This window comes from Erinaceus europaeus, chromosome 9 (assembly GCF_950295315.1).
Source record: "Erinaceus europaeus chromosome 9, mEriEur2.1, whole genome shotgun sequence".
Classification (NCBI taxonomy): Eukaryota; Metazoa; Chordata; class Mammalia; order Eulipotyphla; family Erinaceidae; genus Erinaceus; species Erinaceus europaeus.
In genome coordinates this window covers 90750294-90766431 of record NC_080170.1, presented here as the reverse complement: position 1 = coordinate 90766431, position 16138 = coordinate 90750294, and the positions used below count along the sequence as shown (strand labels likewise).

At 36.7% G+C, this 16138-nt stretch overlaps 1 protein-coding gene across 1 annotated transcript in view; it reads right to left on the bottom strand.

The window, feature by feature from the left end:
* SLC9C1 (solute carrier family 9 member C1) overlaps positions 1-16138 on the bottom strand; it is a 104619-nt gene that overhangs the window by 12287 nt on the left and 76194 nt on the right. Inside the window, exons 16-22 of the mRNA XM_007516350.2 lie at positions 15115-15310; positions 13851-14033; positions 10706-10855; positions 8711-8762; positions 5855-6003; positions 2760-2885; positions 1076-1174 (exon numbers count right to left, since the gene is read on the bottom strand). Of these exons, the coding sequence (XP_007516412.1) occupies positions 1076-1174; positions 2760-2885; positions 5855-6003; positions 8711-8762; positions 10706-10855; positions 13851-14033; positions 15115-15310 (955 nt within the window). The remainder of the gene's footprint in view (positions 1-1075; positions 1175-2759; positions 2886-5854; positions 6004-8710; positions 8763-10705; positions 10856-13850; positions 14034-15114; positions 15311-16138) is intronic.

Below are 16138 nucleotides of genomic sequence, written 5' to 3'. Positions count from 1 at the left end.
AGCAGGTTAAGCTCACGTGGCACAAAGTGCCAGGACTGGCATAAGCATCCTGGTTCGAGCCCTTGGCTCCCCACCTGCAGAGGAGTCGCTTCACAAGTGGTGAAGCATGTCTGCAGGTGTCTACCTTTCTCTCCCCCTCTTTGTCCTCCCCTCCTCTACTTCTCTCTGTCCTATCCAACAAAAAAAACAACAATAATAACTACAAAAAAGGCAACAAAAGAGAATAAATAAATATTTTTTAAAATTACACGAGGGGGCCAGGCAGTGGTATGTTAAGTGCACACACCACAGTGTATAAAGACCTGGTTCAAGTCCCCAGTCCCCATGTGCATAGAAGCAAGCTTTACAACCAGTGAAATAGTACTGCAGGTATCTTTCTCACCCTCTCTCTCTCCCCATTTCCTCTCAAATTTTGTCTCTGTTGAAAATAAATAAATAAAAATGAAAATTAAAAAATATGTAATATACTGGTAACATTGGAAAAAAGTTTACTAGAATCTACACTATACCTTTAAATACGAAAGAAGAGCAGAAAGGAAACACAAGTGAAACTTGGACTGGATACAGTGTATTGCACCAAAGCAAAGGACTCTAGAGAGGGAGAAGGGGAAGTAGGGGATGGAGAAGTTGTAGGAATCCTAGTGCATGATGGTGCAAAAGGATCTAACTTGATGTCTAAAATGGGGAGATGAGAAGTTGTGTCCACAACTATACAGTAAACCATTATCCTCCCCCAATAAAATGACACAAAAAGGAAGTTAAGTGTTGTAATCCCTTTAAACAATAATTAAGTAGACCCTACAGCCTGATTTTTTATAATCACAGTGTTGATTACTACATAATTCAGATTATCTTTGATTCTCTGTTTGGGGATCCTGTACACTTGAGAAAATGTAGATTTGGGAAAAGCAACACAAACATTTGAGACAACTCATGTGGGGAGTGTGTCTACTTTGCCACACTCAAGACCCAGGTTCAAGGCCTGATCTTCACAGTGCTGGGGCAAGTGTTGGTGCCATCCCATAACATTTTTAACTAATGCTCATACATACATTTATAAATAACTTTGCCTTACCTGCACCATTCCTGAAATAATAACATAAATTCCTTTGGGCTTATCACCTTCTATAAAGATATCATTTCCACAATCAAATGTTACAGTTCTGGATACCCCCTACAGAAAAAAATGCATATATATATATATATATATATATATATATATATTTTAGCCATGGTTGAAAATGTTGAAGTTTATATTTAATAAAATGCTTTACATTTTATAAATGTAAATATAATCTGAGATTTAATGGCATAGATTTATAATAGAAATTATGGGCAGAAAAGAGGAAGGTGGATGTTTATGAATACATATTATTACACATTAAATATGTATACATGGGTTAGGAAAGAAATAATCTAACCTAGGAATAAGAATATCATAAGGAGGCGGGGCTACAGAGCAGCAGCAGCTGTGTTTCTCTCCTCTCCTCTCCTGGGTCAACTAGGAATACCAAAGGAGACCACCTGGGACCGCAACAACACTAAACTAGAATGACTTCAGGAACCCACCTAATCACCAGTGAGTGCAAACACGTGTGGCTCACGGACAGAGAGGAGCCTAGGGAAAGACTAAGTGGCTGGTAACAGTCCGGCAGTTTACCAGTTGAGGCACCACCTCCAGTCTGTTTCACCAACAAAAAGATGACTGAAGGGAGGAGAGGACTCCCCTAAGACTCACCAAATGCAACTATGAGTCTCCATTGCTACCACCCTCAGAATCTGGAGCAGCGGGACAGGGCGGGGGGGGGGGTAAGGGGGGGTTGTGCTGACACCAGGGGACAGAGAACTAAGAAGGAAATTCAGGAGACCTACACACCATCTCTGCCCCACCCTGCTTTATCTCTTGGTCAGGAGCCAGTGATTAAGCTAAGAAGCCTACTTCTAGTTTAAAAGCCCTCAGGCCCCCATAGCCTAATTCCATTCCAGGAGGTTCACTTCCTAACAAAGTCCCAAAACCTAGATATAGAACAGGTCCCGTAAGATAGAGCATATGTTCACATGTATCCATAAATCAGCGCAAAATATATACCTGAAAGCAAAAATACACAATAGTCTGTAGTGAGTCAGTATCAAGTTCATAATGAAATAGTGTCCACTTAGACTTAGATACCCGCCTCATGTACTTCCTATTACAGTTCTCTCACTCACTCCAAAGCTAACCTTACCAAAACAAGGACTGCAAAAACTGAATAAGGGCAAGAGACTGGAATACTTTAATGATTACTCTTTAGTCACTATCAGGCCATTCTACCTCCTCTATTTCCCTTTTTTTCTCAACTTCTTTGTTTCTGTCCAATAAATTAATTAATTAATTAAAAAATAGTTGGTCATTTGGCAGCAAAGCAGATATAAGAAAAGGACGTTATGAGAACAAACTATACCAATTCATTTGTTCATTCTTCTAATGTTTATTGAGCACCTACAACACAGTATGCAGAGTGCCAGAGACTGGGTATTCACACTGAGTCATATTTATTATAGTATTCGGGGACTGTGGAATTCATGATAGAAAAGGAACAGGATAACAGAAAAGGTGGTGGAATATATCATTCAAAGGAAGGTCAGTTTTATCTTATAAGCAACAATGGATCTATAAGTGCTTTTAAATTAGAGAACATTATAGTTAGATCTTTATTTTTTAAAATAATCTTATATGCTTGTACATTTAAAATGGCATTGCTGGTAAATAAAAATAGTACCTCGATAAACTGGATTCCTTCAAGATCTTTGTCTAGCCACGGAATGTGACACAGTATTTCTCTACCAGTAAGAGGCTTGATAGTTTGTTGGAATTCAAGTAGCTCTCTCTTTTTGGTTGTTATTAACTAAAACAACAAAATAAAAAAGAAAATGTATAAAACTGGTGTTCACAGAACTATTACAGCAATGATAGTTTTGTATAATTTCTTTTTGTTCCTCTTCTGAGATTCTTATCCCATGGAAACCTCAACCTTTCTCTTTAGAGCACTTTTCTGTTACCATTATTTCAAAGTCATGGATAAAAAATTTAGAAGTAGACAATTCATAAATTCCCACACAAAGCACATTCACAATGTGAACATTTCCATGTAATCAGTACCCAGGTTAAGAAATGGAACATTCATTCCACCCTAGAACCTCCCATTTGTTCTCTATACATTGCTCCTACCCCCAAATAACTACTCCTCTATCATTAAATTTTCTTTTTCTTTTTTTTATTATTTATTTATTAATGAGAAAAATAGGAGAAGAGAGAAAGAACCAGACATCACTCTGGCACATGTGCTGCCGGGGATCGAACTCAGGCCTTCATGCATTAGAGTCCAAAGCCCTATCACTGCGCCACCTCCTGGACCACAACTTTATCTTTTCTAGAGGTGGTTTTTTCTTTAAATGTTTTATTAGTGATTCAATATTGGTTTATAAGATTATATAATTAAGAGGGGTGTGAGCCCACGTTGTACCCACCACCACAGCACTGCTATCACCACACTTAAACCGTGACTAATTTTATCTACGGGTAAACAGTGGGCACTTGTTTGTGTCTTCCTTAATTTGGTAAATGTCACTTTTTTCTGAGACTTTTCTATAATACTGGGTGAAACAAAAGTTCATTTGTATCATTTTTATTCTCTTATAGTATCATGTTGTACATATATACCATATCTTTAGTTATCTACCCTTCAACAGCATTTGAGTTACTCTAGTTAGTGGATTCTATTATGCATGTTGGGTTATTTGTAATGGTGCTCTTGTACACACTTCTGTTTGCATATACAGCCATATGCCTTAAGTGCAAATTCATAGCATGCTTATATGTTGAAATTTAGCAGTATCTGTTAAACAAATTTTCAAGATGTTTGCATCAGTTTATCCTCCCACTCTTATGTTGGAATTGCTTGACAGCTTTCATTTGCTAGCACTTGGTACTATGAGTTAAAAAATGTAAGAGACTCTAGGGAGTCAGCAGGTTAAGCGCACATGGCGTGAAGCACAAGGACCAGCATAAGGAATCTCGTTCAAGCCCCAGGCTCCCCAGCTGCAGGGGAGTCACTTCACAGGCTTCAGGTCTGCAGGTTTCTATCTTTCTCTCTACCTCTCTGTCTTCCCCTCCTCTCTCCATTTCTCTCTATCCTATCCAACAACAACAACATCAACAACAACAATAATAACTACAACAGCAATAAAAAACAAGGGCAACAACAGGGAAAATAAATAAATAAATACAAAAAAATAATAAAAAAATGTAAGAGACTCTCATGGTTGTGTTCTGAAAGTTTTGATGTGCATTAACTTTATAACAATATTTGGTGCCTGTTGCTATGTTTATCGGCCATTGGATTATCATCTAATATAAAGTGTCTATTCAAATAAATATTCTTACACATTTTTAAACAGTGATTCTTCTATGTTCAATCACATATGTACTGACATGTTGAATGAATTTATTTTGAGGACATCAGAGTATTTTGAAAATAACTTGTGAATTATATTCATTAAATTTTATTACTATTATTATTTTGTGGCTACAACTTTAAATCGAAAAGCAATGCAAGGTAATGCTAAGATGAAGCCTTAATCCTCAAAAGAATTGTACTATGATATATGATATTTTGTTAAACATATAGGAACATTATCATTTAGTAGGCAATAACTTTTTTCTTTGTTATGGAGAGGTAAAACGTTTACATAGTGCAGTCATTGGTACATGGGTACAATTTCTCATCATACCAAGATAAGTATCTGAAAAACACTCACTCCCAACTTAGGTTCATCATGAAGTACCAGGACCTGAAACCTGTCTGCCCCAACTGCCTTCCTGCCCTCCTGCTCCAGACTTCTTTGCTTTGGTGCAATATACCACCAGTTCATGTTTTACTTTGAATTTCTTTTTTCTGTTCTTGATTTTTAAATTTTGCCCGTTGAATGAGATCATCCCATATTTATCCTTTTTTTTGCTTATCTCATTTAACATGATTCCTTCATGCTCCATCCAAGGAGGTAAAGACGGTAACTTCACTATCCATACTAGCTGAGTAGGATTCCATTGTGTATATATACCACAACTTTCTTAGCCACTCATCTTTTGTTGCACATCGAAGTTCTTCCAAGTTTGTATTATTAAATATTGTTCTTCTATGAATATTATTGTTGTCGTTGTTATTGGCTAGGACAGAGAGAAACTGAGAGGGAAGAGGAAGACAGAGAGGGGGAAAGATAGATACTTGCAGACCTGCTTCACTGCCTGTGAAGTGATGCCCCTGCAGGTGGGGAGTCGGGGGTTTGAACCGGGATCCTTAGGCTGGTCCTTGTGCTTTGCGCCACCAGCGCTTACCCTTAATCTATAGTTTTATTGTCTAAATAGAATCTGTCCTTACATAAAGGGTTAGGTCTCTATTTTTACAAATGGCACAATATAAACAACTTAAAGAAAATTGTAGTTAATCATTCTTTATAATTGAATGATTTTTTTTTTAAAGCACAGTTTCTGCGGAAAGTTTTTTTAGCATTACATATAATTCCCAAGAATATACTGATAAACATAATCTAGGATGAGGAATAGATTTATCATAATCATGCTTAGGAGAAAATTATACAATGAGGTGATTTCTCACTGTGGCAAAATAAAAAGGGAACTTTATCATGGGTGCTACAGAAAGGAGAACCAAGATTTGAGCAATTTAAATATTTATTTTATGTTAGATATTTGTATCTTAGTGATGGTCTATACTGAAAAAAAGTAACTGCAGATTTGAAGATCACGAATTACTACATACAAAATAAGTATAATTGCTTTGAATGTTTACTCTCCTACCTTAATAATGCCAGAGTACTCAAGTTTATGAATATTTCCTTTTAACCTGAAAGACTTAACAATTTCCCGGGCTAAACTGAGCATAGCATTAATCTGCTCCTTTGTTTTCATAGTGACAGCGATTTCTGGATGATCATACTCTAAGTAGCCTAAAAAAACAACAAAGTATTTTCAGATGAAATAAGCACAGTGTTGAAATATTAATGCGGACAATAAACTAATATGTTTGCTCTAAATCTGTGAAGTACAAGTCTTAACACAAGGTACTGATCTATATCTGTTGAGGTCTCTAGAAAGCATTGTAATTCACCACTTAATAAAGAGTTCTGCCTTCTATTTTCTTTTCTTTTTCTTGCCACCAGGTTTATCACTGGGGTTAGGTACATGCATTATGATGAATTCACCACTCCCAGCTGCCATATTTTTGTTCCCTTCCTTTCCCTCTCTCTCCCTTTCTAAGTAGAGACAGAAAGAAACTGCAAGGAAATGGGGAGGAATTAGAGCAGTAGAGAAAAAGACACCTGCAGTACTACCTCACCACTTGTGAAGCTTCCCTCCTGCAGGTGGTGACCCGTAGCTTGAACTCGGGTCTTTGGGCATGGTAATGTGCATTCTGTTCAAGGCGCATCACTGCTCAGCCCCATCTGCTCTTTTCTTGTCCAGAGCACAATATGGGTACCTAAGATGATATAGGGCAGAAATCCCCAGTATAGGAATTGACATCGATAACATTCTGCTCACACTAGACCCTGACAAACTCTTTCTGGGTTCTTTGGAGTTAATGGCCTGGTTTTCTGTTGTATTTGAATCAGGACTTTTTCCCAACTTTTTTTAATTGGGGGAATTAATGGTTGAGAATAAATATAGTTATTGGCACATGAGTAAAATATCTCAGTTTTTTTTGCAAAACACTCTCACAGATATGGAATCTGATTCAGCTTTCTCAGGGTGGATCATTGCCCAACCACTCAGCCTGCTCATCTGTTTGTTTGGTCTGAATGCCTGGAGACTATGTTGCACTTTTTTCTTTTTCTTTTTTTTTATGTTTTCCCACCTACAGGGGGGGGTCACCCGCTTCACAGGGGGTGAAGCAGGTCTGCAGGTGTCTTTCTCTCCCCCTCTCTGTCTTTCCCTTCTCGATCCATTTCTCTCTGTCCTGTCCAACAACAATAATAACAACAATGACAATAAACAACAAGGACAACAAAAGGGGAATAAATAGATTTTTTAAAAACTGTTTAAAAAAAAGATTTTTTTTAAGTAGTGACAAATTATTAGGTAGAGACAGAAATTGAGAGGGAGGCCAAAGTCCCAGGTTCAATCCCCCACACCACCATAAGCCAGAGTTTTAATTAAAAAATTTAAAAAAATAAAAGAAAGAAATTGAGGAGGGAGAGATGGAGAGCGACACAGACACCTTCAGCCCTGCTTCACCATTAGTGAAGTTTTGCATCTTCAGGTGGGGACCCGTAGCTTGAACCTGGGTCCTTGTGCACTGTAATGTGTGCACTTAACCAAGTGTGCCACTACCAGCCCCCCCTTTTTTCCAACTCTCAGTTTCATAAAATGTCAGTCAAGAGGTTGGTGAAATATGCAGCTCACTTGGATAATGTGCTGCTTTACCAGCTTCCAGCCTGGCCCCCATGAAATTGAAGGAAGCTTGGATGCTATGGTTCCTCCTTCTCCCTCCTCCTCCTTCTGAAAAAGTCAGCATGGAGAGACATGCCCCAGAAACGACAATAAGTAAGTTTCTGTTTTTCTGTAGAAAAAAGATATATGGGGGAGTGGGCAGTAGGGTATTGGGTTAAGCACACGTGGCTTAACCCGGTGGCTCCCCACCTGCAGGGGAGTCGCTTCACAGGCGGTGAAGCAGGTCTGCAGGTGTCTATTTTTCTCTCCCCCTCTCTGTCTTCCCCTCCTCTCTCCATTTCTCTCTGTCCTATCCAACAATGCTGACATCAATAACAACAACAATAATTACAACAAAAATAAAAAACAAGGGCAACAAAAGGGAAATAAAAATAAATATATTAAAAAGAAAAAGAAAAGATATATGGGGCAGGGGTAGATAGCATAATGGTTTAATGGTTATGCAAAGAGATTCTCATGCCTGTAGTTCCAATGTCGCAGGTTCAATCCCCTGCACCATCATAAGCCAGCGCTGAGCCTTGCTCTGGTAATATATATCTGCACTTTTTCTTGATCATTGCATCTTATCTAGCTTGATGACTATCTGTCATATAAGATTGCTCAAACCTGGTCTCATTCTCAAGTCTGCCATGTCCTTTGCTACCCACCAGTTGAAACTCAAACCCTCTCTTCTCATCCACCGACACCACACAATAAGGCTTTGCCTGTTTCACCCCCAGGATTTTTCCTGCACCAGTGGCATGATTCAATAATTCAGAGAATAGATTCTTGCCATGTTTGGGAACTGAATCTCTCAGCAGTCATGACACAGATTTGAGACTCTTCTGGTTTCAGTTTACTATGAAGAATACACCTTCAGATGGTAGTTCTGAGGAAAGTAGGGAGAAAAATTAACATCCTTCCTAGTGTGTCTCAGGAAGATATACGCACTTCTGGTTTGGAAGAAAATAGCATTAAAAGGTCATAGTGGCATGGTAGTAATATCATATCAGTGTGTATTTAAACAGAAATTAAAAGGGCTTCACTGCGGTTTAAAGCAGAGGGGACAAGTATGACAGGTTTCCATTTATCCAAAAACATAGTCACATTGATTGCTGAGGTCATCCAGTTTAATGTTTTTCGTAAGTTTCCCCAATGAACAATTACCTCTGAAGCAGTGATTGTTAAATATGGTTGTGATGAATCTTTAAGGTGAGTGGTACCTACCTAGTTCTTTCATAGCTTTAACTGTATTCCCTGTCACTCTCCTTAGTAATACCTATAGAACAAAAGAAGCATTATCTCCAATTAAAAAAAAAACATTATAGTAGGATTTTTGGAATTTTAACTTAAATTAATACTTCATTTTTTTTTATTTGCCAATCAAGGCCTTGCGAATATATGACTTTATGACTCTTTGTTTTTTTTTTGTTTGTTTGTTTTTCTTTTCTTTTCTTTTTCCATTTATAGAGAGGAAGGAAAACACCACAGAGCTGCTCCTGGTGTAATAGTAAATCCATTTGGTGTTGAACCTGGGCCACAGAAATGGCAAGCTATTTCTCTGGCCTCCTAAATTGATAGTTTTAAAGAAGAGAACAAGGTAGATAGTAGTTTCCAACCATTGCAGCTGATCTTTGTTCAGTTTTTCTTTGCTACAGCAAAATAAGTACAGAACATAAAAAGGGAGGGGAGATACATTTTTTCCTTAATGTAACTTGCTTTAGAATACTATGGATATTGAAAATATGCAGCCGTGACAAATGTCTTTTCATTCAGCTTTATGAGGGCTTCCAATTTTAGGACATAGAGGTAGCTTTCAACAGTTAGTGAGTCAGAAGAGTTGGTCAAACTGTTTAGGAGCAGAAATGAAAACTAAAACTGTATAACATCTTAAAGATGCAAGTCCCCTTTGTATTTTGTACTGTGTATTCTTAAGTTTCAATGCTAAGTATAAGTCCTTATCAAAGGTAACAAAGTTTGGGATAATAGTTTTAAAGTTACAGATGGTTAAGAGAAAAAAGATACCATTCTTTTTGCTTTATACTACTTATTAAATATTGGATTTTCTCAACTGTATTAGTAGATAAAATACAACATTCAAGTGTTCTAAATTGACTTAAAAGAGCAATACTTAATTTCACATTGTTGACAATGGTTCATGTAGTGTTAATCTACCTCAACTGAGAAAACAGCAAGTAAAATCTAGAACTCAGACCCTAGAATTACCTTTTGTCTTTACTAATTCAGTGGCTTTGGGCATAATCATCTATGCTCTCTCAGCTTCCCCATTCTCATCTGTGTAGAGAAAGAATTAAACAAGGTTTCCCTCCATTTAAGTTGTTACTTCTTTCCCCTTGAAACAAGGCTTCTCTCCATTTAAGTTGTTACTTCTTTCCACTTGCTAGATCATGATTCCTTACTTTTTTTTCTACATCCCTGAGGGAAAAATAAGGACTAGAGAAAGAAGAGCCTTTTGAGAATATAAGGGAGCTCTGTTTGCTTGATATTTCCAACACTTCAGTCTCCATTAGTTTCTATTTACTACACCTAAAGCTCACAGATCCAGGAATTGTCCTTGGGTGGAAACTCCCTGCTGCTCCTGGGTTGCATTATATACTCTTTGTGTCAAGTGCTCCCTTTTTAATGTGGCATAGACATTTCAATAAACATGTCTTTGATTAATCTAAATATTGACTTGTTTTTGCAGAAATTACTTAGCAAACTAGGAGTCAAGGTCTACATTTATGTGTTTTGGCAATAGAGGTATAGTAGTTAAAACCAAAAAACTTCCTCGGCCTTTGAGCTGGGGGATTAACAAACGGGAGGTTTATCATATTGCAGTTACTTAGGTATAGTAAAATAGGCAAAGGGGCAAAGTTCAACTAGTCATGATGGTGGGAGCCATGCTAGTACCAGTGTTCTGCTACACGTGTTCAGGTGCCAGGGAAACATGTTTGGTCCCAGGGAGAAGGAGAGCAGGCAAGAGCAGCAAGAACAGAGCGCATACAGGAACAAAGCAAGCACAAGAACAGAGGGTGATTCCCGCTAAACACTTGCTTAAATAACTTTCTGTACATACACAATCCCTTGTGGGTTTGTATAAATCCTTAGTGTTGCTCCTCAGGCTGATGTCAGATGTATGCTAATTACGTTCATGTCCCAATACAGAGGAATGTATGTGTGTGTGTAAATCTTTTTCTTGGTACTTAAACCTTTCCTCACCTGTTTAATCTCTTTAGAACTTGCAATCTTATCAATTATAGTTATTATGTCTAATTCACCTTGAACATATCCTTTAAGTATAGCATACTTAGTGGACAGCTGATGACTCATCTTTTTATCTGTTATTTGCAGCAACTTTGGTGTTATGAGCTGAAAAAAAAAAACAGGACAACTAAAATAAAGCATAAAAATTTTAGTTGATTTTGTACTGACTTACTAAAACATCATAAAGAGATAGCATGATTTTATCATTAACTGTAATAACTCATTGTGCTTTGTATTTTATTAATAACATACTTATAACTTCATGCTATAAACTATTTTCTGTAACATACTGCAGATCACCTAGGTGAAGTTAACACTTTTACTTTTATCTATTTCTCTATGTATAAAATTGGATACTGTTTTCTACTGACTCAAATTCTTGGAAATTTATGTAGTTAGTCTTCTGGTTTTAGGTTGTAAAATAACAGTCTATAAGATACTGCCACTTTTACCTGCTAAATTCATTACAATTTTTACTATTCATTTGGGTAAGAATATATCACAATCTTGACTCCGTATCTGACACCACAATTAACTTTTTATTATTTCCTTACCTTGGGTTTAGATTTCTTTCTTTAAAAAATTTTTTATTATATTTATTTATTTCCTTTTGTTGCCCTTGTTGTTTATTGTTGTAGTTATTATTATTGTTGTCATTGTTGGATAGAACAGAGAGAAATGGAGAGAGGAGGGGAAGACAGAGGGGGAGAGAAAGACAGACACCTGAAGATCTGCTTCACCACCTGTGAAACAGCTCCCCTGCAAGTGGGGAGCTGGGGGGGGGGCAGCTGGAACTGGGATCCTTACAGCTGGTCCTTGCGCTTTGTGCCACTTGCGCTTTGTGCCACATGCACTTAACCCACTGCGCTACCGCCCAACTCCCTGGGTTTAGTTTTTTTTTAAAGATTTTATTTATTCATGAGAAATGATAGGAGAGAGAGAAAGAACCAGACATCACTCTGTACATGTGCTGCCGGGGATTGAACTCAGGACCTCATGCTTGACAGTCCAATGCTTTATGCTTTCTGTTACCACAGTACAGATCCCCACCCTTGAGCAAAGTGGTTGTTCATATGTAGCACAGTTTTCATACTCAACTCCCTACCTACTATTAATCCTTAATTTTGGTCATTTAAGTGCCACATACTAAAAGAGCCTTTCCTGGGCTCGTTAGTATTCTGTGTATACTACTGTTTTCCACTATCTTATTGTATGACAGAATATATAGATTATTCATCATTGTCATTCTACAATAAGGCCTCTGGAGGTAAATATGATATCAAATTTGGTTTTATAATCCAAAGCCCTTTATGGCTAAGACTTTCCTGAATATATAAATGAGTAAACTTCACTTAGGTGGGTTTCCAGTTTCTTCATTTAAAATACTAAACTACGTATAGATAACTATCAGAAAGAATTAGCTAGAAAAATCTATCCTCCTGAGGTCAGATTGCACGTCAATGTTACCTGAAGTCTTATCTAGTTCTAAAGAAAGAAAAGATTATTAGATTTTCATTTTTAGACCTGTTTGATTTAGGCCTTTCTGCAACAAACATATTTCTATGTGTATTTGAAAAATACTAAATATTAAGATTATAATATCCTATTCTTATTTCTTGATCAACTATGTCTTAGTTTTGTATTTCAATCACTCCTTATGTGTGTATTTCTCTTATTTTTATATGAATACAGAAAGAAATATGGAAAGACTATATATGTGTATGTTACACACACACATATATATATACACACACATATATATATATATGTACAATGACACATAATACCTCATATGCCAGTGACGAAGTTTTGTGTTGTTGAAATAATAGCATAGAAAATAAATAACTGATCATAGTACTTAAAAATCATAGAAATATATTTTAGATACTTAAAGGAATTTTTAATACTATGTGCCTATAATATTATAAATTTGTATTATACAAAATGGGTGTTTTGGGGTTTCTTGATTTGTAAGGATGTATATTGTAGGTTTTGAATTATTGTCTTATTTATTTATTAATGTATTTATTTATCTTACCAGGGTTACCACTGGGGCTCAGTTCCTGAACAATGACACTTCTGTCAACCATTTTTTTTTTCATGTTTTTCTTTTAATAGAGGATGAGATATAAAGAGAGGAGGGGGAAAATTGCAGTTTTGTACAACTTCTCATGAAGCTTTCCTCTGCAGGTGGGGACTGGAGCTTGGACCCTTTTCAATGATAACATTATGCTCTGCTAGTTGGACCAAGTCCCTGACTGATTGATTGATTGATTGATTGACTTATTGATTAATGGTCACTGGGGTTACACTGGGTCTCAGTGCCTGCACTTTGTGATGGCCATTCTTCCTTTATTCTCCACCCCCACCTTTTTTTTTTCTATTTAACAGGGAACACAGAAATTGAGAGAGAAATGGGAGATAGAGACGGAGAAAGAAAGACACCTGCAGACCTGCTTCACAACTCTTAAAGTTGGGAGCAGGGCTCAAACCCAGTTTCTAGAGCATGGTGTTGTGTGCATCCAACTGTGTGTGCCACTGTGGGTGCCTCCATTTTACCCCACCACTCTGGCCAATTGATTAATTTTAATTTTTCATTAAAAATTATTATCTTTATTTAATGGATAAAGATGAGATAGGGAGGGAGAGAGAAAGACAGACAACTGCAGAACTCAAAGTATTCCCCCTGCAGGTGTGGGCCAAGGGCTCCAACTGGGTCCTTACATATTGTAACATGAATCCTCAAACAGATTATCTACCACCTGGCCCTGTCTTGCCAATTTATTTTTTATAACAGATGGCTAACGGATAGCTCTTACTTAGCAGATGATTTGTACTCATTAATAAGGGATTTGTCATGTTTTCGCTAATCAAAGGGAAAGCCAAGTGGACATTTCTATGTTTTCATTTGTTAAATTAATCATCCTGTTACAATGATGAAATTCACAACACAATGTAAAACTTAATTCATCAAAGGGATCTAAAATTAAAAATATAAATACAACTCAACATAAAATGTAAGTTATAAAACTAGTAACTAAATTCAGTCCATTTTTCATGAAACAGAAAATAGAAGCTATATGACTTAACAGGTTTTTACCTTCAAAATCCGTAGTATGCGAAGAGACCGCATTGTTTTTATAAATAATGACTGAATTAAGTTAGAAGTACCACTAAAGATGTGAATTTCATTAAAAGTTATATCCATGATGTCAAATAATGTAATTACTAACTCAAACATGTTCCATGCATATGCAAAATATTCCTTTCTCATTGCTGCTACCTGTTGATTTAAAAAGAAGTTGCATTATCTTTTTTTGTTTTTGCTTTCACACATCATTTTCTAAAAAAATTATTAAAACACCAATAGTTAAGCTATTCTTTGATCAACCTTATCTGAGATAGTAGTAAATGATCACATTAATTTTACATCAAATGATTAAAATATTTATGGGCATATTACAAAAGAGAATTTTTTTCAAAATACCAGGGAAGTAGAAAAAACATGTTTTTTTTCCTTTTGTTGCCCTTGTTTTTTTTTTCCTTTGTTGCCCTTTTGTTGTTGCTTTTTTTTTAATAGTTTTGTGTTTGTTATTATTGTTGTTATTGATGTCATTGTTGTTGGGTAGGACAGAGAGAAATGGAGAGAGGAGGGAAAGATAGAGATGGGGAGAGAAAGATAGACCTTTGCATACCTGCTTCACCGTTGTGAAACCTGTCATCACACTTTGGGTACACCTATATTGTAATAAATGAGTTATTGATTTGTCTTTTTTTAGCAATCTCATCCCATATGCAATATGTTACACTGTCTGTGTTGGAGACAGAAGTATTTATGTTCCAGGGAGTGCATACTTTCCATTTCAGATTTAGAAAATACCATATTTATAAACACACTCTTGATTTTTTTTTTTAATTGCACAGAGTCCCTTCCTTAAAGTCTGTGCACATTTTGTGGACTGAGGAAATTCAATCTCTGAATATACAAAGCAGAAGATCAGATAAAATGTGGTATTGCATATGTAACCCCCTGAATCCAGTTCTTTGCTCTGCAGAGGGACTGATCAGTGATATGAATACCCACCCTTGTCTTCCTTTCTCTCGCTCTCTCTCTCTCTCTCTCACAGACACTGAGATGAAATTATTTTTGCAAAAGTAAAATGTTCCTAGTGTATGGATGCTTTCTATTAAGTCAGCCTAAAAAATCACCTCTAAACAAAAATTATCTTGTTTGAGAAACAAGGAAGAATATAAGTTCTTTTAGAAAAGTGTAACTAGTGTTTAAAAATGAAGTCATGAAATCATTCTGTTAGATATTAACACACACGCACACACACACACACACACCCACACATTTTAATTACCTTAAGTAGGGACTCCAGGATATAAATCATAAGAAAAGAGTAGTTACAATACACCAATTCCACTATATAAATTTCATTTAAGCTGAATATCCAGGAAATTAATATAGGAAACATATTCATTAGTGTCATGAGGTAGCCAATATACTCAAATTCTTCAGTAAATACAATTTTGTGGCATATACGAAGAATGAAATATCTGTAAAGAAAAGAAAGTCTCATGTGATAAATTACACTGTGAATTATTCCTTATTTTATTATGTTTATTTATTGGATAGAGACAGCCAGAAATCAAGAGGGAAGAGGTAGAGAGAGAGAGAGAGAGAGAGAGACCAGGAGACACCTACAGCACTGCTTCACCACAAAGCTTTCCCCCTACAGGTAAGAACCAGGGAATTGAACCCAGTCTTTGAGCATTGTAACATGTGCTCATCCAGGTGTGTCACCACCTGGCCCCTGAGTATTCTTTCTTCTTAATATGTAATTTACTTATGGTTTCATACCATGTGGTTACAAAGGAAGCTTTCTGGGACTTTAGTATTTTTAAATTAATTAAAACTTATTCAGAGACGGAGCTACGGAGCAGCAGCAGCTGTGTTTCTCTCCACTCCTAGATCAATCTGGGACCACAACAAGGCAGGACTAGAACAACTTCAGGAACCCACCAAATCACCAGTGAGTGCAAATACATGTGACTGAAAATAAAGGGTTACTAAAAAGATGTTCACTGCAAAGGGAAACAAAAAGAAAGGTAGGACTGCTGTATCATAATAGGTAAAGTAGACTTATATAAAACTAAGAGACAAAAAAGGACATTATATAAAAATAGCAGTCAATCCAATACAAAGATATAACATCTGAGCCTTTTATAAGAGCATATGACTATGTAAAACAAAAATTAGTAGGGGGGTCCGGGAGGTGGACAGAGAGAAATGGAGTGAGGATGGAAAGGTGGGGGGAAGATAGACACCTGCAGACCTGCTTCACTGCCTGTGAAGTGACTCCCCTGCAGGTGGGGAGTCTGGGA